This window comes from Capricornis sumatraensis, chromosome 1 (genome assembly GCF_032405125.1).
Source record: "Capricornis sumatraensis isolate serow.1 chromosome 1, serow.2, whole genome shotgun sequence".
In the NCBI taxonomy this organism is placed as follows: domain Eukaryota; kingdom Metazoa; phylum Chordata; class Mammalia; order Artiodactyla; family Bovidae; genus Capricornis; species Capricornis sumatraensis.
In genome coordinates this window covers 200,856,770-200,881,186 of record NC_091069.1, presented here as the reverse complement: position 1 = coordinate 200,881,186, position 24,417 = coordinate 200,856,770, and the positions used below count along the sequence as shown (strand labels likewise).

Below are 24,417 nucleotides of genomic sequence, written 5' to 3'. Positions count from 1 at the left end.
ACTTTACAAAATAGGCTATTTCTTATTTATCTTCATTATTGTTTTATTAAGTACTTATAGGAATCCATCAAATGTTGTCATGACTAAAATGAACTTGATATCTAAAGCCTTTCTTCTATTATTCCACTTGAAAGATTAGGTCGGGGGTGGGGGGAGATATAGGGAACCATTGGGTAGAACATTATAAGCAACTTGGGTAAGAAGAGTCAAAGTCTAAGCACCTCATTAAAACTATAAACTAAACAAAATCTTCTCTTCACACCATCTGCTCTCTGTGATGGAGCCATGGGGCCCACTATGAAATATAGCATGTATAATGACTTCTCAGTTAATTGAGGATCATGAATTCAGAGAGAGTTTGAAAAATTTAGGAGTCATCAAACTTTACTAGAAGGGAATTGAAATAGTGAAAGAAAATCTGGTACATATTCTGAAAATTTATTCAGTGAAAAAATGTGGAAACGTATTTAATACTTTAAAGAAGAGAGCTCTTAAGGGTGCTCAGATACTCAGTCGTGTCTGACTCTTTGCAGCCCTGTGACCTGTAGCCCACCAGGCTCCTTTGTCCATGGGATTCTCCTAGCAGTAATACTGGAGTGGGGTGCCATTTCCTCCTCCAGGGAATCTTCCCAACCCAGGGGTTGAACCCATATCTCTTAATGTCTCTTATATTGGCAAGTGGGTTGTTTACCACTAGCACCACCTTGGAATCTTGTTCTTAAGGGAACATTGTATAAAACCTTTTTTTTTTTAAGGAAAAGTTAGATACTATTTTTTTAAATTAACCTGTGTCTGTCACAGTGGACAGCATTTTTAAGTCATAGTGGGAAAACCATTGAATTTCTTTTAATCATAGAAAAAATATTTGATAAAATATTACAGATCTTAAGAAGCACACATCTGAAGAAAATCCTGACAAAAGCACTCTAGAAAAAGCTATTGGATCACTAAAGGAAGTAATGACGTAAGTACATTATTTCAATTTTTTTGTTATTCCTTAGGTTTACAGTGGAATTGGTGGAACAATTAGAATCGTAAATAGAAAAAGATCAATAACAAAATTCTGTAAAATAGTATCTAAATTATTTTTAGTAGTGTAGTCACATATTAAAATGTTAGAAATATTGTTAAAATATGATTAATCAAAAACATACCTGTGAACGTATGCATGTAGAGAGGGTAACAGTGGTTTAGAAATTTGAAAATGTTATAAATGCATCAATAGACATTTTCTTCATATATTCCAGTCTTAGCTTGTTTTTGTCTTCATATTCTTATTAACTACCCAAATGGAATTTGGGAATTTGACCATGATGAAATGAAAAGGTTAATACGTTTTTCACATTAGCTTTGACTTTTTTTTCTTACTTTAAATTCTGTGGACTTAAATTGATAGGGTTTGTTGGAGATGTATTCAAAGTACGAACTCAGTGAAATTTACTAGGGGAATTGATTATTAAACTTAAGCTGCTTACTGCAGGGCTAACTTGGAGACAGCATTGATCAGAAGTGATTTTTTTTTTTTTACTAATATGATCAGAATTAAAAGCTCTATTGCTGTTAATTGTTTTGCTTCCTGAAGGATGAGGATATAGCACCTTTTTGAACTTACATATAAGCATATTCAGTTGACTTAATTAAATAGCTTCTGAGATTCTATGAGGTGCTTCTGTATGATATAGAGTTTCTTTTTTTTGTTTGTTTTTTTATCTTATAAAACCTAGCACCTGGATTCTTTATTTGGCTGCACTAGGTCTTAGTTGCTGCATGCAACTTTATCTAGTTGCAGAGAGCAGGGGCTACTCTTTGTTGCAGTGTGCAGGCTCCTTATTGCGGTGGCTTCTCTTGTTGGCTCTAGGCATGCAGGCTTCAGTAGTTTCAGTGTGTGGGCTCAACAGTTGTGGCACTCAGGCTTAGTTGCTCCTCGGCATGTGGAATCTTCCCAGAACAGGGATCAAACCTATGGTCCCTGCATTGACAGGCAGATCCTCAACCACTGCTTCCATGGAAGTCCTGAAATAGAGTTTCTTAAAATACTTGTAAGGAGCTCCTGTATAGAAACTACCAGCTGTAGTGAAAGGATCTAGCAGTAGAATAATGCTCAAATTAATGGATATGAGCTTCTGTTGCTACTGAAAGCATTATGCATATTTTGTTTTTTGCTTATACTTGTATTTTATATGTTGATCAGCCAACTGTCACGCTTTTGGTTTGTTATTTTGGGATCAGGATAGTAGTGTTTTTCAATACTTTGTAGTTTAACATACACATTCTTTACCTTGATCCTTTCTACAAACTGTGAATTATGCAGTCAGTGTTAACATATTTTCATAAAAGACGCTTTTAATTTTGTTGATTTTTTTCTATTATTTTTATAGTCACTAGCTCATATCTTTTGATTTCCTTTTTTCTGCATGCTTTAGATTTAGCTTGCTCTTCCCGCCTCCCCGCTCCATGTGTCTTAAAGTAGAAGATTAGGATATTGATTTGAGCTTATTTTTTTAATTGTTTACTAGCTATAAATTTCCCTTTAAACACTACTTTAGTCATGTTCTTGGTTTTTGTTTTTAGCTGAAACTATTTTCTGATTTCCCTTGTGATTATGTCTTGATGTATTGGTTCAGGAGTTTGCTGTTTAATTACCACATATTTGTGAATTTTTGAAGTTTCCTTTTGATACTAATTTTCTAATTTTACTTCACCATTTATAGAAAATATGCTTTGTAGTATTTCAATCCTTTTAAACTTCCTGAGGCTTATTTTATGGCTTAACCTGGTGAAGGTACCATGTACACTTGAGAGGAATATATTGTGCTGTTACTGGATATTTTCATTATTTTACTTTTAGACTATTCATGTCTTTGGAGTAAAATGTATCTTTTGTAGATGAGATATAATTAGGCTTGCATTGTTTGAGACATTGACTTGAAAAACCTCTTTCTTTATACTTTGCTGGGTTTTTTTTTAGTTATTTCAGGCAAAGTATGTATTTTTCCTCTTATTCCATCTTGTCTGGAAGCAATAGTCTTAATTTTTATTTCAGTGAAATGATTAGCATATAATTTGGGAATGATTTGCGTAAAACCTTACCTGAACTTAAAACTTCTGAACTTGCAGTTTATACCAGTGTGATGTATTTTAGGAAGTGTATGATGAATATAGTTTAAAGCGAGAGAGAGAGAGAATATAGTAAGGAGTATAAAGCAAAACTTACTTTTCTGAAGGATTCTATGAAGAATTTTTTAATGTAGTGGGATACTTTTAGGGAATATATTAACTGATACAGTTATCAAAATTAAGACATATTCACATGGAGGGATTTTTGTGTGTGTGTGTGACACAAGATGTCTATATATACAGTTTTTATGGTCTGTTGTTTTAAAAATAACTTTATTAATTTTCAGCCATATTAATGAGGATAAGAGAAAAACAGAAGCTCAAAAGCAAATTTTCGATGTTGTTTATGAGGTAGATGGATGTCCAGTAAGTATTCATTTTTGATGATTGTCGACTTACTCTTTTTGTTCTTTTTGTTTTTGTTATAGTTGACCCTTGAACTACTGGGAGTTAAGGGCACCAACCCCCTGCCCAGAGTAAAAGAAAATCTGCATATAACTTGATAGTTGGCACTGTGTTTCTGTGCTTGTGTATTCATGGATTCAACCAATCATGGGTCATATAATACTGTAGTACTTATTTACTAAAAAAGAAAACCTGTGTAAGTAGACTAGTGCAGCTCAAACCTGTGTTGTTCAAGGTCAGCTGTATTTAGATTCTGCCAGTTATAATATAAACAGAATCTTGGCACAACTTTCTTTTTAATTATAACTTAAAAAAAGTATTTACCATGAAGTAATCTCTTTTATTAATATTTTCAATCTATTCAGGCTAATCTTTTATCTTCTCACCGAAGCTTAGTTCAGCGAGTTGAAACAATTTCTCTAGGTGAGCTCCCCTGTGACAGAGGAGAACAAGTAACTCTCTTCCTCTTCAATGACTGCCTGGAGGTAAAGTTGTCCTTAATACAGTGTAATAACACTGCTGTTTTGTATGACTTCATTGAATCTTTAAAACTAAGCTTGATTGAAACAATAAGTTTTAATTAAATTAATTGATTAAAGAAGTTTAAAGTAAAGCTTAATCACTTTTGATGAGACCAATTGTTGATTTAATGCTATTAATTGAATGCTTTTAGGAGAGGACCTAACATTAAGAAATATGATATTTTTTCATAACTTCAAATCCATGTCAAAATGAAAATTTAGTTTATTTTCATGCAAATAAATGCCTAGATCAAGAATTTTAGGAACTTCTTGTATATATGTATATTCCTTCAAGATTTACAAAATAATTATGACTTCTTTTTAAAATTAAGTACATTTTCCCAGCAGAGAAATCTATTTTGTTGAAGATGGACATAACTTGATTATTTAATATAATGAATTACAATCCCCTGCTGATGAAACTATAGCCCACCGGGCTCCCTGTCTATAGAATTCTCCAGGCAAGAATACTGGAGTGGGTAGCCATTCTGTTCTCCAGGGAATCTTCCCAACCCAGGGATCGAACCCAGGTCTTTATCCTCTTGAATCTTTGGAGAGTTGTGGCTTGCTTTAAATTTTTTTATTTTACTTCCCCTTCAGTTTTTGTGATGTCTTCTACAACTGGCTCATTGACTTACCTTGCACTCTAATTTGTGCCATTGGTCATTCCTTGTAGCCTCCAAGTCTGTTATCTCATAGCTTGGCCTCTTACTTCCTTCATCTTTCCTGAATTCACTGACTTTTTTTCTACTCTCTCTTAGTCTCCATGTCAAAATCACATTAACTGTAACAGTTCTATTTCTAACATTCAATTTGGAGCCCAAATTTTGGACCTTTAGATTTATAAGCTCTTATTCTTTAGCTTGTTTTTTTTTTTAACACCAAAACTTAGAGCAAATTTGGAATGAAGAGAATGGTAAATGTTAGAAACATTTAAAATGAATAACATCTGAACTGACATCACTTAGATATGACAGGTGATGTATCTGTATTTTGAATTCTTACCTTGATGGACTAGCATTTGTTTCATCAGTATTAATACTTGTCATTGTTTTTCCTTTTTAAAAATGAGCCTTAAAATTATTTATTTTACTTAGCTAAATTAAAAGTACATTCAAATATTACAGTGGAAGTTAAAGAATTACTTTTTTTCACCATATTAATATAAATGGGCTTTTAATATTTGGTATGTATCATAGATCTGTGTCATATTTCTGCATCAATGTGAATGTGATACTGACTGCCTTTTGATCTTTTCTCATTAACCAACACAGATTTCAGCCTTACTTTGTCATATTCATCATGATGAATATGACCAATCAATCTCAATTCATTAAGCAACTTAATCTAAATTATTTTGTGTTAGTGTCTTTTAGTAAATAAGCTCAAATGGTCAAGAATCCGCATGCAATGCAAGAGACCTAGGTTTGATCCCTGGGTTGGGAAGATTTCCTGGAGAAGGGAAAGGCTACCCACTCCAGTATTCTGGCCTGGAGAATTCCATGGACTTTTTATAGTCCAAGGGGTCACAGAGTCAGACATGACTGAGTGACTTTCACTTTCATAAGCCTGAAAGAGATGTTCTTTTAAAAAGACAAAATAATATACTATGATTTCATAGAAATGAAAAATTTAAAGACCTTATAAAATTCTCAGAATTTATATACATCATGAGTCACAGGATCCTTTCTGATTTTGCTCCTGTCTTCTCCAGCAATACTTTATCTGTCTCTCCTTTTGGTGAGTTCCCAGTTTAATTAAAGTTATATCAGCACATTGACTTTATAATTTGCATCAATTTGTAATGTATTGTTACTTTGATTTTCATATTTCTCAATAGTATGTAAGTGTCATGAGACCCAGAACCATTTCTATATTATTTGCTCCTTTATCCTCAGTTCCTTGCATGGGATCTAAGACAATTGTGAATTCTGTTTTTAAACTGAAGTCAGTTATTTTTTTGAACCCAAGGAAGTGATCCCAGAGCAACTGTTCCCCTTTCTGAATTCAAGGCCATTTATTGAAGATTCCTTCATCCTTTGATCCCATTATTTCTCACAATGATTCTTCTAAGTTCTTTCACACCTCTGGAATCTTTTCCATAGATCCTGTTTTCCTGACTTTTGAGCTCTTTTCATATTAATGTGAACATTTCTGTTACATAGTTACATGTATGAATTTTTCACATAGTAACTATGCTGCTGCTGCTGCTCCTAAGTCACTTGAGTCATGTTCAACTCTGTGCGACCCCATAGATGGCAGCCCACCAGGCTCCCCCATCCCGGGGATTCTCCAGTTAAGAATACTGGAGTGGGTTGCCATGTCCTTCTCCAATGCATGAAAGTGAAAAGTGAAAGTGAAGTCGCCCAGTTGTGTCCAACTGTTAGCAACCCCATGGACTGCAGCCCACCAGGCTCCTCCGTCCATTGGATTTTCCAGGCAAGAGTACTGGAGTGGGGTGCCATTGCCTTCTCTGAGTAACTATGCTACTTACAGATAATTTTGGAATGACTGATACTTAATGAGCTGCATATTGGTAGTGCCATTTTATTTTTAAGCATTTGGTCTTTGTTTTTGTTACTGACATCAACTATTTTTTTCCCCCCAATAATCAGATAGCAAGAAAACGACACAAGGTTATTGGTACTTTTAGGAGTCCTCCAGGCCATACCCGACCCCCAGCTTCTCTTAAGCATATTCATCTAATGCCTCTTTCTCAGATTAAGAAGGTGCTAGACATACGAGAGACAGAAGGTATGGTCATTGGATAAACTGTTGGCCAAATAAAAATAGTTTATATTCATTGAAGGTTTAATTCCCTTATATGTATATTTTTAAACTGGTAAATTATTTTTCAATATTGTTGAGTAGTTCTGGCAAAGTAGTTGTTCTTTACTTTTATCCCACTACATTTCTAGGAACTGATTTGATTTTTAATTTTTTTCAAATGAAAGTACTATTTCATTCTGTAGAATATCTTCATCTCTTAAGATACAAAGAGCTTTTAAATGGTTACATGGGTTAAAATAGTGCCCATCCTCCCCATTACCGCACCAAAACTTATTCCTTCCGAATCCAAAAGCAGTTGTAGTCTATTACCTGTGCTTCCACATCTTAGAACATTCCCTGTTGCCAGAGCCTGCATTGTGAGGGATACATTTAGGATATTACCAGAAATAGATATGCATGAGTAACTATGGTAGACTCAACGTGGGCTCATATGTGTATTAAGGAAGGCTTTTACTCTAAACTTTGGGAATGTTAAGAAAGGGTTCTTTGAAGGCTAGAAATTGGCAAAAGTTTATACCTACCATAAGCAATATCATTTTTTAAAATAGTAACTAATGATATGTATGCTTGGCAATATTTTGCTTGTTTAGGCTTATATTTTTACCATGTAAGCTGGTTTTATCACTGATCCTATCCTCTAATGAAGGAAAGCTTTCAATTTATGAGAAACAAAGAAAACTTGAATAGCAACTTATATTGCTCTCTTTACTCAGTTGTCAAATTCTGGATTTATTAAGGGCTACATAGAGCATTTACTTAAATCGTCTATATTTTTTAGATTATAATTTTGGAAGACTTCATTGTTTAAAATAGGTTCTGTTTTAGCATCTTGATCATAAAACCTTTTGTAACAGTTTTAATATTTGAGTATTTCTTTCAGTTTAAGTAGGTTGAATTATTGAATTATTCTTACAGTGTCACTTTAAAAATGTAAATTCTAGAATTCTAAGAAATGATCTAATTTTTTAAAGCTTCATTAAAGAAAATATTAAATGTTATGGAAAGTACTGCTTACCTAACAACATTAAGTTATTATTGTTGATTCCTCACATGGAATGTCCTATTATTTCCAATGTTTCAACATAATATGATGCTGCTCTTTGTCCAATTAAAAACTAAGGGAACAGGAAAGATAGAGATAGAGATAATTTACTGGGTAGAGAAGAGAGAATTCAGTGGAGTTTTCTTGCTCTGAGGGAACTAAACTTGTGTTAAATCTGTCATTTTCCAAGGAGTAACTTGTAGTGTTTGTGATTATTCTGGAACCCTAGATTGCCATAATGCTTTTGCATTGCTTGTGAGGCCACCAACAGAGCAAGCAAATGTGCTGCTCAGTTTCCAGATGACATCAGAGGAACTTCCAAAAGAAAACTGGCTAAAGATGCTATGTCGACATGTAGCCAACACCATTTGTAAAGCAGATGCTGTAAGTTCTTAAACTACTATTGTAATGAAAGTTTAAACTCCATGGTAATGTACATACTAAACCTGTATGTTTCTAATGACTTGTTAATTATGAATACAGGAGAGTTTTAGTTTTGTGTTTATTGAGGAAAAAGTTGTTTTGGAAAAGATGTTTAAAAGTATAGACACATGCAACATTTTTTTGAATCCCTAGCTTACAGATAGGCCCTCATAGCCTTAGAACTTCTGTGGCTCTGCTTTAGTGAAGCTTTTGGAACTTGCATTTTCATTTATGCTCTTTGACTTTACTATTTGTGGGAGAATATTTTGTTCTGTTCTTCTTTTATCTTATTGAGAGCAATATGGTGAATTGCTTTTCCTGTCAGGCAAGTTGCCAATCCAGTTTTATCAGTGCAGTCTCTTAAAATCAAAAGCCATTATAAATGTATAATCCCTTTTATCCTGTACAGATTAAAGTGAAGATATATGAGAAAATCAAAATCAGGTAGCTTGTGATAGATCTTGGATGAAGTCTAGGTCCATTAAAAGATAATTTGATTTCTTCATCATATATGGGAAGGATATGTGATAGATATTGATCCCTTCATATTTGCACAAATGATATATTAGATGGAGGAGAATGTATAAATAGATGACCCTTTTCAGTATAGTAGATTGCCTTGGACATTTCCTGTGGGAATAAAATGTTTATTATAGTTAAATATGATCTTCAAAGACATTGAAGTATGATTATTATTATTTATAAATACTTGATTAAGAATAGTTACATAACTGTTTAGAAAAATTAAGAGACTTTAAAGAAATTTTTTAAATTGAAGTCTAGTTTATTTACAGTGTTGTGTTAGTTTCTGGTATATAGCAAAGTGATTCAGTTATACATAAATATTTATATTCTTTTCCATTATGGTTTATTATAGGATACTGAATATAGTTCCCTGTGCTGTACAGTAGGATCTTGTTGTTTATCCATTTTATATATAGTAGTTTGTATCTGCTAATCCTAATGTATTCCTCCCCCATGCCTTTTCCGCTTCGGTAATGATAAGTTCTTATGTTTTCTATGTCTTTGAGTCTGTTTCTGTTTTATAAATAATTTAATTTGTGTCATATTTTAGATTCCACATATAAGTGATATTATATACTATTTGTCTTTGTGATTTACTTCACTTAAAATGATATAATATTTGTGTGTGTGTGCACGTGTGTGCTCAGTCATGTCCAACTCTTAGTGGCCTCATGGACTGTAGCCCATCAGGGGGTTTCCCAAGCCAGAATACTGGAGTGGGGTGCCATTTCGTACCCCAGGGACTCTTCCCAACCCAGGGATCAAACTTGCATCTCCAGCATTGGTAGGTGGATTCTTTACCATTAGTTCCACCTAGGAAGCCCACGATAATCTCAGGTCCCATCCATGTTACTGCATGGCATTCTTAAACTATTTTTTATGGCCGAGTAGTATTCCATTGTGTATCTATTCCACATCTTGTTTATCCATTCATCTATCATGTTGCTTCCATGATTTGGAAATTGTAAGTTGTGCTGCTGTAAAATTTATTGTAATTTGTAAATTGTGCTGCTATAAACATTGGGGTACCTGTATGTTTTTGAATTATAGTTTTCTTTGGATATATGCCTGGGAGTGGGATTGTTGGGTCATATGGCAACTCTATTTTAAGGTTTTTTTGGTTTTGTTTGTTTGTTTTTATTGTTTTTTTATTTTCAGGGTTTTAAGGAACCTCAGTACTGTTACCCTCTCTGCCTTTGTTATTTGTAGACTTTTTAATGATGGCCTTTCGTTCTGGTGCGAGGCAGTACCTTTTTGTAGTTTTGATTTTCATTTTTCTAATAATTAGTGATGTTGAACATTTTTTCATGTTCTGCTGTTCATCTGTGTGTCTTTGGAGAAGTGTTTATTTAGGTCTTTGTCTAGTTATTGATTGAGTTATTCTCTTGTTATTAAGTTGTATGAGCTGCTTCTATATTTTGGAAATTAATCCCTTGTTGGGCACATTGTTTGCAAATGTTTCTCCCATTCTGTAGATTGTCTTTTCTTTTTATGGTTTCCTTTACTATGGAAAAGCTTTTAAGTTTATTAGGTCCCATTTGCTTGTATTTACTCTTATTTCTGTAGCCTTGGGAGACTGATCTAAGAAAACAATTGGACTTTTATGTCAGAGAATGTTTTGCCTATGTTCTCTTCTAGGAGTTTCATCATGTCATGTCATATATTTGGGGCTTCCCTGGTGGTTCAGATGGTAAAGAATCTGTCTGCAGTGCAGGAGACCCAGGTTCAATCGCTGGATCTGAATGATCTGGAGAAGAGAATGGTGTTTATTGAGTTTATGTATGGTGTGAGAGACTGTTCTGACTTCCTTGATTTATATGCATCTGTCCAGCTTTTCCAACACCACATTGAAGAGACCTTTTTTTTCCCCCCTCAATTCTGTACTCATGCCTCCTTTGTCAAGAGTATATAGTAGTTTCAAGGTATCTTCTGATTTCCTCTTTGATTCCATCATTGACTCTTTGATATATATTTTTTTTAGTAGCATGCTTTTTAGTTTCCATATAAATTTTTTTTTTCTTCTCTAAGGTTGACTTCTAGTTTCATGCTATTATGTTCAGAAAAGACGCTTGAAATAATTTCTGTCCTCTTAAATTTGTTCAGTCTTGTTTTGTGTCCTTGTATGTGGTCAATCCTAGAGATTGATCTATGTGCACTTACAAAGAATGTATTCTGATTTTTCGGATGTAATGTCCTGAAAATATCAATTAAGCCTACCTTTTTATTGTATCATATAAGATCTCTGTTGCCTTTTTTGTTTTGTCTGGAAGATATATCTGTTGATGTGAATGAGATGTTAAAGTCTTTTGCTGTTGTATTCCTGTCAGTTTCTTCCTTTATGTCTGTTGATACTGGCTTTTTGTATTTAGGAGATGGTGATGGACAGGGAGGCCTGGTGTGCTGCGATTCATGGGGTCGCAAAGAGTCGGACACGACTGAGCGGCTGAACTGAACTGATATTGCATATGTTAACAAGTATTAAATGCATGTAATATCTTCGTCTTGTATTGACCCTTGTATCATTATAGAGTGTCCTTTTTTATCTTTATGACTTTTGTTTTACAGTCTGTTTTGTCTGGAATGAGGGTTGCTAGATCTGCTTTGTTGTCATTTCCATTTGCATGAAATATCTTTTTCAGTCTCATCACTTTAAATCCGTGTGTCATTGGCCCTAAGGTGTGTTTCTTATAGGCAGCAGGTTGTAGGCTCTTTTTTTTTTCAATCCAGTCTGCCATTGTCTTTTTATTAGAGTGTTTAGTCCATTGACATTTAAGGTAATTATTGATAGATATGTATTTATTCCATTTTAAGCCTTATTTTCCAGTTGAGTTTATACTTCTTCTTTATTCCTTTCTGTTTTCCCTGTTTTGGTTTGATGGCTTTCTTTTGTATTATGCTTTTTTCTTTTCTTTTACTTTTTGTGAACCTGTTACATGGTTTTGATTTGTGGTTACCCTGGCTGTCAAGTGTGTTAACCCACAACTATGTTGACTTGCTCTAGACTGATAGTCATATAGGCTCAAACACATTCTTTAAAATAAACAACTACATTTTTATACTCTCTTTCCCCACATTTTATGATTTTGATGTCCTCTTTTACATCTTTGTATTTACTCTTTTGGTGTTAGTGGTAGTTACCATTACTTTCAGAAAAAATTATTTTATTTTTTAAATTTGTGTACTAGTTTATGTAAGTGATTTTCTTTCCAATTGTGATTTTTCTCGATTTTCTTTTCAATTATGATTTTCTCTTTCTTGCAGATAATTTTTTTCTTTATTCTACTTAGAGAAACCTTTGAATATTTCTTTTAGGATAAGTTTAATGTTGCTGTATCCTTTTTAGTATTTGCTTATCTGAGAAGTTCTTTGTCTCTCCCTATTCTAAGTGATAATCTTGCTGTATAGAGTGTCCTGGATTGCAGGCTTTTCCTTTGTAAGACTTTGGATAAATATATCCTGCCACTCCCTTCTGGCCTTCAGTTTCTGTAGGTAGAGATATCAGTTGACAGCCTTGTGGAGGGAGGTATCCTTTGTAATTAACTCTTTGTTTTTCTCTTCTGCCTTTAGAATCCTCTTTATATCTTTAAATTTTATTGTTTTAGTTATAGTATATCTTAGTGTGGGTCTGTTTGGCTTCATCTTGTTTGGGACCCTCTGTCCTTCCTATACATGGGTTTCCGTTTCCTTCCTTAAATTTGGGACATTTTCAGCCATAATTTCTACAAATATATTTTAAAATTCCTGTTCTCTTTTGTTTTCCTTCTGGGATTCCTGTTATGCACAGATCTGGATACTTTATATTATTCCATAGGTTATATATATATATGTATATATATATTTTGTATTTCTGTCTGCTCTTCTGGTCTGGTAATTTCCACTATTCTATCTTCCGATCACTTATTAGTTCTTCATTATCCAGCTTGCTGTTGATTGCCTTTAGTTCAGCTTTTGTCTCAGCAAATGAGTTTTCTACTTTTGATTGACTCCTCTTTATATATATATATATTTTTTTTCTTTTTTATTTTACAGTAATCTCTATTTCTATCCATATCATTTCTTAACTCCTTCAGTATTTTCATTATCTCCTTTTTGGACTCAGGATGTGGTAGACTGGAGATATCTGTTTCATTGTTTGTTCTTTCAGGGGAATTCTCTTGGTCTTTTAATTGTGTGGTTCCTCTTCTTCTTCATTTTACTTTTATTTCTCTGACTCTGAATTAAGGAGAAACAGTTATCTACCGTGGTCTGGAAGGGCAGTTTTTATGAGGGAGTGTCCCTGTGTAGCCTTTGTGAGTGTAATATTTTTGAGCAAAGACTGTTTTTAGTATGGGTGCCTGCCATAGTTTTCCTCTCTGTGTGTTACCCATTAGATTGTTATCATGATGCCCAGAGCCTGCACTGGATGTTGAGTGTGGCCTCCTCTTTGCTCTGTGGTTGTTACAGCTCTGTCTGGGGCAGGGTCTGCCCACCTTTTGGATAGATGCCCCAGGTCTGTTTCTGAACTCCAGTGTGAGGTAAATAGGACTGGAATGCTCCCACTGGGAGAGATGCTACCCAGTGAATATTGGGGAAGGACTTGTCCACGGGAAAGTACACTCTGATTTTGCCTGTCACTATTGTGCTGGTTCACAGAGTACAGTCTTTAGCACACCGCTTGGTCCCGCCTCAGCTGTGGAGATTTAGATAGTTAGCTCTGGTGACCGTCAGGTCCTCTGCTCACAAAGCTAATAGCACAGATCTGTTGACACAGAACTCCTGAGGTCAGGCACTGGGACCAACACGGCTGGGTTGAGCACCTGGACCCGCCATAGCTGTAGGAGCTACTGAGTCAGCTCAGACCCTCGGCCTACCTCTCTCTGTGAGTGCTAGCAGAGCCTATTGTCTCTAGACCTGCTCCAGCCACAGGAGCACAGTGATCTACACCAGTGTCCTACAGGCACTGAGTTTACCAAGCCATCTCAGGCACATAAATTCATGAGCCATGGGGACATTAAGGTTTCAGCCCTGCTTTCTAAGTTGTAAGGCCACTGGCAATTGGCTAGGATTGCAGCCTTGCCTCTGTGAATGAGCAGCTGGGCCTGTTGTGAGCACACTGAGAATGAGGCTGCTATTCTGTGCCCTACCCTTTCTTTGAGCTTGCAAGTTAACAGTGGGGGTTCAGTGGCGGATCCAGTCTCCTTTTTGCACATGCACCAGATTGTAGCTTGGATCACACTCCGAGCCCCTTCAGACAGTCTTCGTGCAGGCAACTCCAGTCTTCACCCCAGGTCTGTCCTTTGAAGCCCAGATTTTAGCAGCCAACCTTCTCAGATGTCTCAGAAGGTAAAGGATCCACCTACAATGCAGGAGACACAAGAGACCTGGGTTAAATCCCTGGTTCAGGAAAATCTGCTCAAGAAGGAAATGACAACCCACTCCAGTATTCTTGCCTGGAAAATCCCATGGACAAAGGAGCCTGGCAAGCTATATTCCAAAGGGTTGTGAAGAGCTGGACACAGCTGAGCACCTGTGTCTACCAGCACATACCTCTCAGGCTGAGGATTGCAGTGAGATGGCCTGGGCCTTCTTTGCAGGTCTCCCTCTGTTCTACTTGTTGTAGACCAGTTGCTGTATTCTCTCTCAAGCCTCTGAAGCTCTCTTTATCTCCACACTGATCTCCCCTGCTGGTGAAGCATTTTCCTGTGTCAAGGAACATTTCCTCTTTCATAGCTCCCTCCCAGCGGTACAGATCCTATCCCAATTCCCCTTTTCTTTCTTTTCTCCTACCATGTTATTTGGTGATCTTTCTTGCATTTTGGTTTTATGAGCTCTTCTGCCAACATTTAGCAGGTATTCTGTGAGCTTTATTCTACATACAGATATGTCTGTGGAAGGAGGTGAGTTCCATGTCTTTCTATTGTACCATCTTGCTCTGGTCCTTGATTTGTTTTGTTTTGTTTTTTAATTTCTGTGGGCCAACAATATATTGTTATAAATAAAGGATTGCTCCACACAAAGGTTCATTGAAAGAAATACAGTACTAGTGCATACAACAGAATGCTGGCTAGGAAAATAATGGAGACAGCTTTTTGTAAAGCCAAAAAACTGTTCATTATAAGGAAGACTTTTTCTCATAGTGCTAGGTAGCCATATATAAAATGGATCTCTGCAGTATAGTGATTTCCTACTATAGAGATTATTCCTAAATTTATCACAATGTCCAACTAGATGGCTTTTGCAGTCTTTTATAAATTTATAACTATGATTCTGAAGTATAAACAGTAATGGAAAAATGCTGAAAATAAAATCTATTGAATTACTAGCCACAGGATGGCTAGTAATTCTAGAATGGGAATATAAACAATTAATGAAAGTATTTCATAAAGTAAGATTAACCACAAGGTGGCAGCAAACATTAAACCTATATCCTAATTTATACTATTTTAAGCCACAAAATTCTTCCCAGTTATAAAATTTTGTTACTAAAAGATGTTTATAAATTCAGATATTCAACAGTTGAACTCTCTCTTACATTTCAAATAGTATATTTTAAAATGCCCTGATTTGGTGTCTTTTCTTTTGAGAACTTTTGCTGTGTTGAAGAGAAAATATTTGTATACTCACATATGCATTGTAAAAAACAGCAAAAATCTTGAGTAGTTTGATTTATATAAACACCTGTGTGTGCATGTAAGTTCTTACAGGTTTGATTTTAGGAACAGCTGTGTATTTTTATTTTATTATTTTAAAAATTAATATTAATTTTCAACAGGAGAATCTTATTTACACTGCTGATCCAGAATCCTTTGAAGTAAATACAAAAGATATGGACAGTACACTGAGTAGAGCATCTAGAGCAATAAAAAAGACTTCAAAAAAGGTAAATCTCAGTGACGTTATTATTCACCATGTCTCCAAAATGTATTTTTCAGAGTATATTAAAATAATATAGCCATAGATGTCAGTGTGAAGGTAATACATAAAACAAAGTTGTTTTTTGGTTTTAGGAAATGGCCTGCAGAGATAATAGTTAAACTTAGCAAATTCCTTGGCACAGTAATTTAACAGCTTTTGTAACCCTTCCCATTCTAGTTAACTGTGATATTTCTGATGGTGTTTTAAGTATATGTGCATTCATGTTAGAAATTGCCTTAGATATTTTTCAGCAAAGGGCACACCATAGAGTCAGGAAACCTGGGATCTGTTCCTTACCATAGTAAGTTTCAGACTTCTAATGATGAAGATAACTTTCCTACTTACCTTACCTTACCTTATCGAGGTTGTTCAGGACTATACAAGAATGTTGGTAATAGGTTTTTTAAAAGTAGAATTAGAGTTTTAATTTTATAGGTAAATTAATAGCCGGAGTCTATTGTTCAGTTTATAAGTTTTTGATTGTTGTTTTCTTTGCCTACTTTAATCATCATTGTATCTCTGCATTTAATATGAATGATATATAGTAGATAAACATTAACAATGGTGATTCAAATAAAGTCCTACCCTTTTTCAATTAAATTGAGGTTTAAGTGGCTTTGGATCAATGATCTCACAACTGAATTATAGCAGAATTAGACAATACCAAGGTTTCTTCTCATGCCAAATTTTCCCTCCTACTTTCTCCTGCTGGACTAGTGTTCTATGAATGCAAGATGGAATAATCCACAATATACTACATTTTCACTGCTTTGTCCAGAGATTCTCATTCTGTCATACACTTTTTATAGAAAAAATTATATGGCAGAATTCCTCCATATTTTTTATAGAAAAACTTTTAATGTGAATTTGGCTTTGTTTTACATATAATTGTTCTAATCAAGTATATATTAGATTTATCTAGGTTTTTAAACTAATTGTATCTTGTTTTAATTCTAGGTTACAAGAGCATTCTCTTTCTCCAAAACTCCAAAAAGAGCTCTCCGAAGGGCTCTTATGACATCCCAAAGTTCAGCAGAGGGAAGAAGTCCTTCTAGCAATGAGAAGCATGTAATGAGTCGTCTGGCTAGCACATCATCATTAGCAGTAAGTGATTTTGATTTAACAGGCTAAATAACTTCAAATTTATCAAGTTCGTATAAAATTTGTTGACTTTTTAAAGGTGGAATTCTTAAATTTCCATCAATTTTTTTGATATATCTAACCTCATTGTTGGGTTAAGATAATTTAGAAAACCTCACTTAGTGAATTAGAGACTTACTTAAAGTGTACTTTATTTGATACGAAATTTTATTGGGATTGAGATGTTAATCTCTGAGAAAGAAACGTGTTTCAGTCTAGCCTGTCACTTTACTGAGGTACAGAATGATAGTTCTATTTATAGATTGGCTCCAGTAATATAGCAGAGACTGTTTTATTTCCTTTATTATTTCTGTGAATAGATCATCACTGAAGTGAGTATCAAAAGGTGTTATGGGTTCTAAATTCATGTGTTTATTTTTAAATGCTTCCTGAACAATCCAAATTCCCAATGGTGTCAGAATTATTAGACATTTAATTAATATTAAGGGCATTTCTGGAAAAGGTCAGTTTTCATTCCAACTCCAAAGAAAGGCAATGCCAAAGAATGCTCAAACTACCGCACAGTTGCACTCATCTCACATGCTAGTAAAGTCATGCTCAAAATTCTCCAAGCCAGGCTTCAGCAATATGTGAACCGCGAACTTCCTGGTGTTCAAGCTGGTTTTAGAAAAGGCAGGGGAACCAGAGATCAAATTGCCAACATCCGCTGGATCATGGAAAAAGCAAGAGAGTTCCAGAGAAACATCTATTTCTGCTTTATTGATTATGCCAAAGCCTTTGACTGTGTGGATCACAAGAAACTGTGGAAAATTCTGAAAGAGATGGAAATAGCACACCACCTGACCTGCCTCTTGAGAAATCTGTATGCAGGTCAGGAAGCAACAGTTAGAACTGGACATGGAACAACAGACTGGTTCCAAATAGGAAAAGGAGTACGTCAAGGCTGTATATTGTCACCCTGCTTATTTAACTTCTATGCAGAGTACATCATGAGAAACGCTGGGCTGGAAGAAGCACAAGCTGGAATCAAGATTGCCGGGAGAAATATCAATAACCTCAGATAATGCAGATAACACCACCCTTATGGCAGAAAGTGAAGAGGAACTAACAAACCCCTTGATGAAAGTGAAAGAGGAGAGTGAAAAAGTTGGCTTAAAGCTCAACATTCAGAAAACTAAGATCATGGCATCTGGTCATCACTTCATGGGAAATAGATGGGGAAACAGTGAAGACAGTGTCAGAGTTTATTTTGGGGGGCTCCAAAATCACTGCAGATGGTGACTGTAGCCATGAAATTAAAAGACGCTTACTCCTTGGAAGAAAAGTTATGACCAACGATAGTATATTCAAAAGCAGAGACATTACTTAGCCGACTAAGGTCCGTCTAGTCAAGGCTATGGTTTTTCCAGTAGTCATGTATGGATGTGAGAGTTGGACTGTGAACAAAGCTGAGTGCCAAAGAATCGATGCTTTTGAACTGTGGTGTTGGAAACGGCTCTTGAGAGTCCCTTGGACTGCAAGGAGATCCAACCAGTCCATTCTGAAGGAGATCAGCCCTGGGATTTCCTTGGAAGGAATGATGCTAAAGCTGAAACTCCAGTACTCTGGCCACCTCATGTGAAGAGTTGACTCATTGGAAAAGACTCTGATGCTGGGAGGGATTGGGGGCAGGAGGAGAAGGGGCCAACAGAGGATGAGATGGCTGGATGGCATCACTGACTCGATGGATTTGAGTCTGAGTGAACTCCGGCAGTTGGTGATGGACAGGGAGGCCTGGTGTGCTGCGTGCGATTCATGGGGTCTCAAAGAGTTGGACACAACTGAGCGACTGAACTGAACTGAAGGGCATTTCTGACATACATTACTGTTGCTAAATAGTGATGTATCTATCCTTTGTAAAAATTATTTTTAATATAACTTACTATGGTTAAAAAACACAAGTGACTGTCATTTCTTAGCTATATGTTCTTCAGCAAGTTTCCTATTGTCTCTTATCCCCAATTTGCAGATGAAAGAAAGGAGTACTTACCCTGTGTTGTTATTGTAAAGGGTAATTACACAGACTCTATCTCACATATATGATGTGATTATTTTCTCAGAGGCAGTTTGAGTAGTAGTTAAGAGCAGGAACTCTGAAACTCCTAAGTTCAGATCCCAGTTCTGCTGTTCACTAGCTGTATGACTTTTGTCAACTTATTAAAGATCTTTCTGTTTCAATTTCACTGTTTATAAAATGAATATAAAGTAGTAGTTGTAAGGATTAAGTAAGGTAGTATACAGAAAGTACACAAGGGTAACACCTTGGTGTTTTATAAATGGTTAACTTTAATTATATAAAATGTATACAAAAAAGATATATAATGGTCAATAGCTTATTTGTTATAAAGCTAGTTAAGTCTTTAGTTAATATACATCAAAGGTTATAGCTTATTATGAGTATGTTTATATAGATTTGTAATCAAGATTAACCTTCCAATGGAAGAGAAATCATACTTGGTTGATAATATAAATTCTTTGCAACGATGTTAGTTAATGAAAAAAAGTATTGAAATTGACAAAATACAGTAAGCATTCATTTACTAAAATTAGATTGTAAGCTTTCTGAAGCCCAGTGCACTATCCCTTTTTTATTTCCTGCATCTGTTGTAGCTATTATAAATATTACTGCTTTTCAAATGAAGATAATTGGATTTTATAGAAAATTTTTGGGAAATTAATATATGTTACTTATGGCTGGACTGGAAGAAACACAAGCTGGAATCAAGATTGCTGGGAGAAATATCAATAACCTCAGATATGCAGATGACACCACCCTTATGGCAGAAAGTGAAGAGGAACTCAAAAGCCTCTTGATGAAAGTGAAAGTGGAGAGTGAAAGAGTTGGCTTAAAGCTCAACATTCAGAAAATGAAGATCATGGCATCCGGTCCCATCACTTCATGGGAAATAGATGGGGAAACAGTGGAAACAGTGTCAGACTTTATTTTTGGGGGCTCCAAAGTCACTGCAGATAGTGACTGCAGCCATGAAATTAAAAGATGCTTACTCCTTGGAAGAAAAGTTATGACCAACCTAAATAGCATATTCAAAAGCAGAGACATTACTTTGCCAACTAAGGTCTGTCTGGTCAGGCTATGGTTTTTCCTGTGGTCATGTATGGATGTGAGAGTTGGACTGTGAAGAAGGCAGAGCACCGAAGAATTGATGCTTTTGAAGTGTGGTGTTGGAAAAGACTCTTGAGAGTCCCTTGGACTGCAAGGAGATCCAACCAGTTTATTCTGAAGGAGATCAACCCTGGGATTTCTTTGGAAGGAATGATGCTAAAGCTGAAACTCCAGTACTTTGGCCACCTCGTGTGAAGAGTTGACTCACTGGAAAAGACTCTGATGCTGGGAGGTATTGGGGGCAGAAGGAGAAGGGGACGACCGAGGATGAGATGTCTGGATGGCATCACTGACTCGATGGACGTGAGTCTGAGTGAACTCCGGGAGATGGTCATGGACAGGGAGGCCTGGTGTGCTGCGATTCATGGGGTCGCAGAGAGTCGGACATGACTGAGCAACTGAACTGAACTGAACTTACCAGTTTTATGTAAATAATATAAATAAGTACCTAAAGTATCTTTAAGACATTCCTGTCCTCTTCTCAATTGCCTATTCTGTTCTAACAGATTACCCATTCTGTTTCCACAAGCAATGTAATTGGATTTACTAAGCATGGTTATATTCAGCTCTCAAAGTCTACTGGTGCGCACTGTCGAAACTCCTGGTTTTGATCTGTATTTCATTCTGCCTCATGAGCTAGGTTTTCAGAGATGCTAGAAGGAAATTCTGAGTTTTCAAATTTCAGAAAAGTTCTATCCAAGTCATCTTTGATATTTGTGAAGAATTAGGAGATATGTCAACCAGTAATGGAAACAAGCCTTGTGAAGTCTAATGTGAGCTTATTAGCTATTTGAAATTTGTATTTATTATGAAAAAAAGAAAATATTTTTCTGCACTGAATCACTTATTAGGTGTGAGGACTTTTGAATTCACAACTTTATAACTGCTTTGAAATCACAACAACTTAGGCTTAATGCAGTTTCTTTGTTTATTGGCACATAAAACTATTTTGCAAGATAATTTACTCATAAAGCCTGAAAAAATCAGTCCCATTAGAGATTTTCTTATTTATGGAAGTAATTACTTAAAAATAGTAGTAATTGTCCTATGAAGAGGATTTATATTCCAAATATGATTCTTAATCTTAGAATTATGACATTTGTGTAAAATTTGTGCTTTTAATATGGCAAGTGATAAAGGTTTTACCTGAGGAAAATGTAAACTTTTATACAATCTACTTAAATCATTGCTTTGCTGTCACTTGAATGTTAATACTTTACTAACTCAGCTCTTTCAACTCTTCACACCTTGTTGATGAGAACTTACAGCTAGCTAGCTGCCTTGTTGGCTCTAAGTTTGTGTATGTTAGTCGCTTAGTCGTGTCCTGCTCTTTGTGATGCCATGGACTGTAGCCGACCAGACTCCTCTCTGTCCGTGGAATTCTCCAGGCAAGAATACTAGAGTGGGTTGCCATTCCCTTCTCCAGGGAATAGTTAACCATTCATGTCTGTTTTGATTTATATCCCCTCTTAACTTTTTGGTATTGTTTCTTTGTTATTAAAAATTCTGATAATATTTAACTTTGACACTCTGAAATAATAAAGTTTAGACAGCTTAGTATATTCTCTATTATAATCTCTATTATCAGAAGCACTGCTGTTTTGCTTAGTTTTATTTGAAGCAAAATCATACATACACACATTAAACATGGGTTGAATACATAATATAAAAACTTTTTCAGAGTATATGGTTTTAATTTAGAAAATTATTTCGCATGAAGTAATTTTACTCTTAATTCTGCTTATGATTAAGAGGAAACCGCTGTGGTTTGTCTTTTTAACCTTGAAAATTTGTCTTCTAATTTATAATTTTAAAGACACCTAAAACACTAAATCATGTATATCTCACACAAGTACCACTACTAGCAGTAAGTATATATCTCTTTCATTTGAGTTAATATGTAGTAAACTAGTCTATCCATTTTTCTTGTTTTCAGAATGCTAAAATAGTTCTATGTGTTCTCCCAACCCTTCCCTCCTAATTTTAAGTTTTTGTTTCTTTTAAGAGTTTAGATTTTCAGGTGTCTTACTTGTTATGATAATTTGTAAAATGCAAAAGTAGTATGTATGATACTAAGCTATATCTTACTTAAAAGAAAAAATACTTAAGTATAAAATATTTGTCTTTACAGGGCATCCCGTCTCCCTCCCTTGTCAGTCTTCCTGCCTTCTTTGAAAGGAGAAGTCATACTTTAAGTAGATCTACAACTCATTTGATATGAAGCTTTAAAAAAAATCTTAATCTGTATGAAGTTATAAATCTGTATGAAGTTCTCATTCTCAAATAAGAAACTGACTTAAATGGTACTTACTGTTAGCACTTAGTGAAAGCTGGAAAGAAGATAACACTAAACTATACCATTTTATTTTTCTCTTTAAAGAGTGAGGTTAACCTCTGACATTTTTTGAGTTAATTCATGTAAAAAGTTATATTGATTTTGGTGTAATTTTTCTCTTTGTTGAACCAGTTGAAGACCAGTCATTTAAGTTATTCATGATATTAATAACTTTGCCACATGGTACAGTAAATAAATTTTATTGTTTAATGCCAAATACTGCTGTAAATTTCTTTGTATAGTGTCCATGAATGAATTTTTAGAAATAAATGTGTATCTTAATTTGTTCAGAAATTAAGTGATATCACAAATGAAAACGTGCATAGATCTCTGAATAGTGGGTTCTTGGTTCACATACTCTGTTTAGTTATTTAACTGCTCCATTTGCAGTTTATTTTATAAATAAAGATACCACGTGGATTTTGAAAGATTTGCCACTATTGACAAGAATAACAATTAAAGGAGGTGGTTTCAGAATATACTTGCAAATTGAGATAAGGACAAAAGGATTAAAAGATCATGTATATTTTGCACAAACATGATACTGATGTATACTTGTTTAAGGGCCAGTGTACTTATGGTGATTTTAGCCACAGTTCACTTGATTTAGTTTGATAGTGTGTGGAATTTTATTTGGAAAGATAAGACCTTGGGGACATTGTGGTAAAGTGGTTTATACTCTTTATGAAATAATTCCTAAGTTGGCTAATCTGCTGTAAAATGCATAGATATGTGTATGGTTGAATTTTTATTGTGGCCTCATAATTAAATATAAAATTGAAATACACTTACTTGCTGTTGTAAAATATTTTTCAAACTCTGACTTTGTCTTTCATAATAGGGTGTTTTTTTAATAGTACAAAATAATCAAGTTCCTATGAATAAATGCATTGTTATTTCCTACTTGTTTAGGGAGTACTGCAAATGTTTGTCATTTAACAATTTTCGATTATCTGTTATAATACTTTGACTGTATAGATTTTTTTCTATGCCACCTGTGTACCACTTTTAAATAGTGAATGATCTTTTATTGCTATATTTTAAAAGCAGTTGTGTTAGGAAGAACTTTGTAAATAAATGTCTAAAACTCAAGTATATTTTATGTTTCATATTTTAAACAGTTCTTTTATACAAATTTTCATAGGCCAGTATGAATGCTTTTATCAACCTTTGCTCTGTTGTGTATTTGTTTCCATATTTATTTGCTTATTCCTCCCTCTATTAATATTGGGCAGTATGTAAGTTTTAGGTGTCTTTAATCTGGAATCTACTTTGCAGAATGTAAGTAGTGAATGCTGTGATAGTTTATATAAAATAATGTGTTTATAAGCATCTATGCATTTTTTTCTGGGCTTTCCTGGGGTGACTCAGTATAAGGAATATGCCTGCCAATGCAGGAGACACGGGTTCAGTCCCTCGGTCAGGAAGATCCCCTGGAGAAAGAAATGGCAACCCACTCCAGTATTTTTGCCTGGAGAATTCCATGGACAGAAGAGCCTGGCGGGCTACAGTCCATGGGGTCACATAGAGTCGGACATTCCAAATATGTGGGTTTTCCAGGGAGAGGAAATGACGTGAGATAAGGCATGAAGTTGGATGTTCATTGGCAAAATATAGCAGGTAGTTAGTTTTAACTTTAAAGGGAGCTTTAGAGTCAGTGTGAAAAGGTACTATTACCCAGGAGTGTGGATGCAGGGAGTTGTGAGCAAACTGGAACTCATTACCACAGCAGAATACCATAATTCTCATACACATATTTCTAGAAAAATATAACTTATTAATACTGATATAGGAAGAAATAGAACACATATAAATGTTCCTATAAACACTAAAGAAATGGATTCATGTTTAAAATTATTCCTGGAAAGGAATCACCAGGCCCAGATGGCTTCACTGGATAATGCTATTTAATATTTAATGAAGAACTAATACCAATCACCAATTCTTAAAGAGAATCGAGGAAGGAAACGTCCCAACTTATTTTATGAGTTCTGGATAACCTTGGACATTTTAAGAAACATTGATCTTATCTGGGGCTTTCCTGGTAGAAATCTGTAAACAGTGAAGAATCTGGTTGCAACGCGGGAGACCCAGGTTTGAT

General features: G+C 35.1%; 1 protein-coding gene across 7 annotated transcripts in view; it reads left to right on the top strand.

The window, feature by feature from the left end:
* ECT2 (epithelial cell transforming 2) overlaps positions 1 to 22,866 on the top strand; it is a 53,265-nt gene extending 30,399 nt beyond the window's left edge. For 4 of the 7 annotated variants that reach the window (XM_068970783.1, XM_068970802.1, XM_068970774.1 and 1 more), the window contains 8 exons: positions 883 to 964; positions 3,405 to 3,483; positions 3,888 to 4,007; positions 6,659 to 6,797; positions 8,105 to 8,259; positions 15,575 to 15,682; positions 16,675 to 16,821; positions 22,113 to 22,866. In XM_068970783.1, the coding sequence (XP_068826884.1) occupies positions 883 to 964; positions 3,405 to 3,483; positions 3,888 to 4,007; positions 6,659 to 6,797; positions 8,105 to 8,259; positions 15,575 to 15,682; positions 16,675 to 16,821; positions 22,113 to 22,202 (920 nt within the window). In that variant the 3' untranslated portion in view covers positions 22,203 to 22,866. Of the gene's footprint in view, positions 1 to 882; positions 965 to 3,404; positions 3,484 to 3,887; positions 4,008 to 6,658; positions 6,798 to 8,104; positions 8,260 to 15,574; positions 15,683 to 16,674; positions 16,822 to 20,487; positions 20,593 to 22,112 lie in introns of those variants that run through there. The other 3 variants (XM_068970767.1, XM_068970793.1, XM_068970758.1) reach the window with 1 other exon arrangement.
* The last annotated feature ends 1,551 nt before the right edge of the window (positions 22,867 to 24,417 follow it).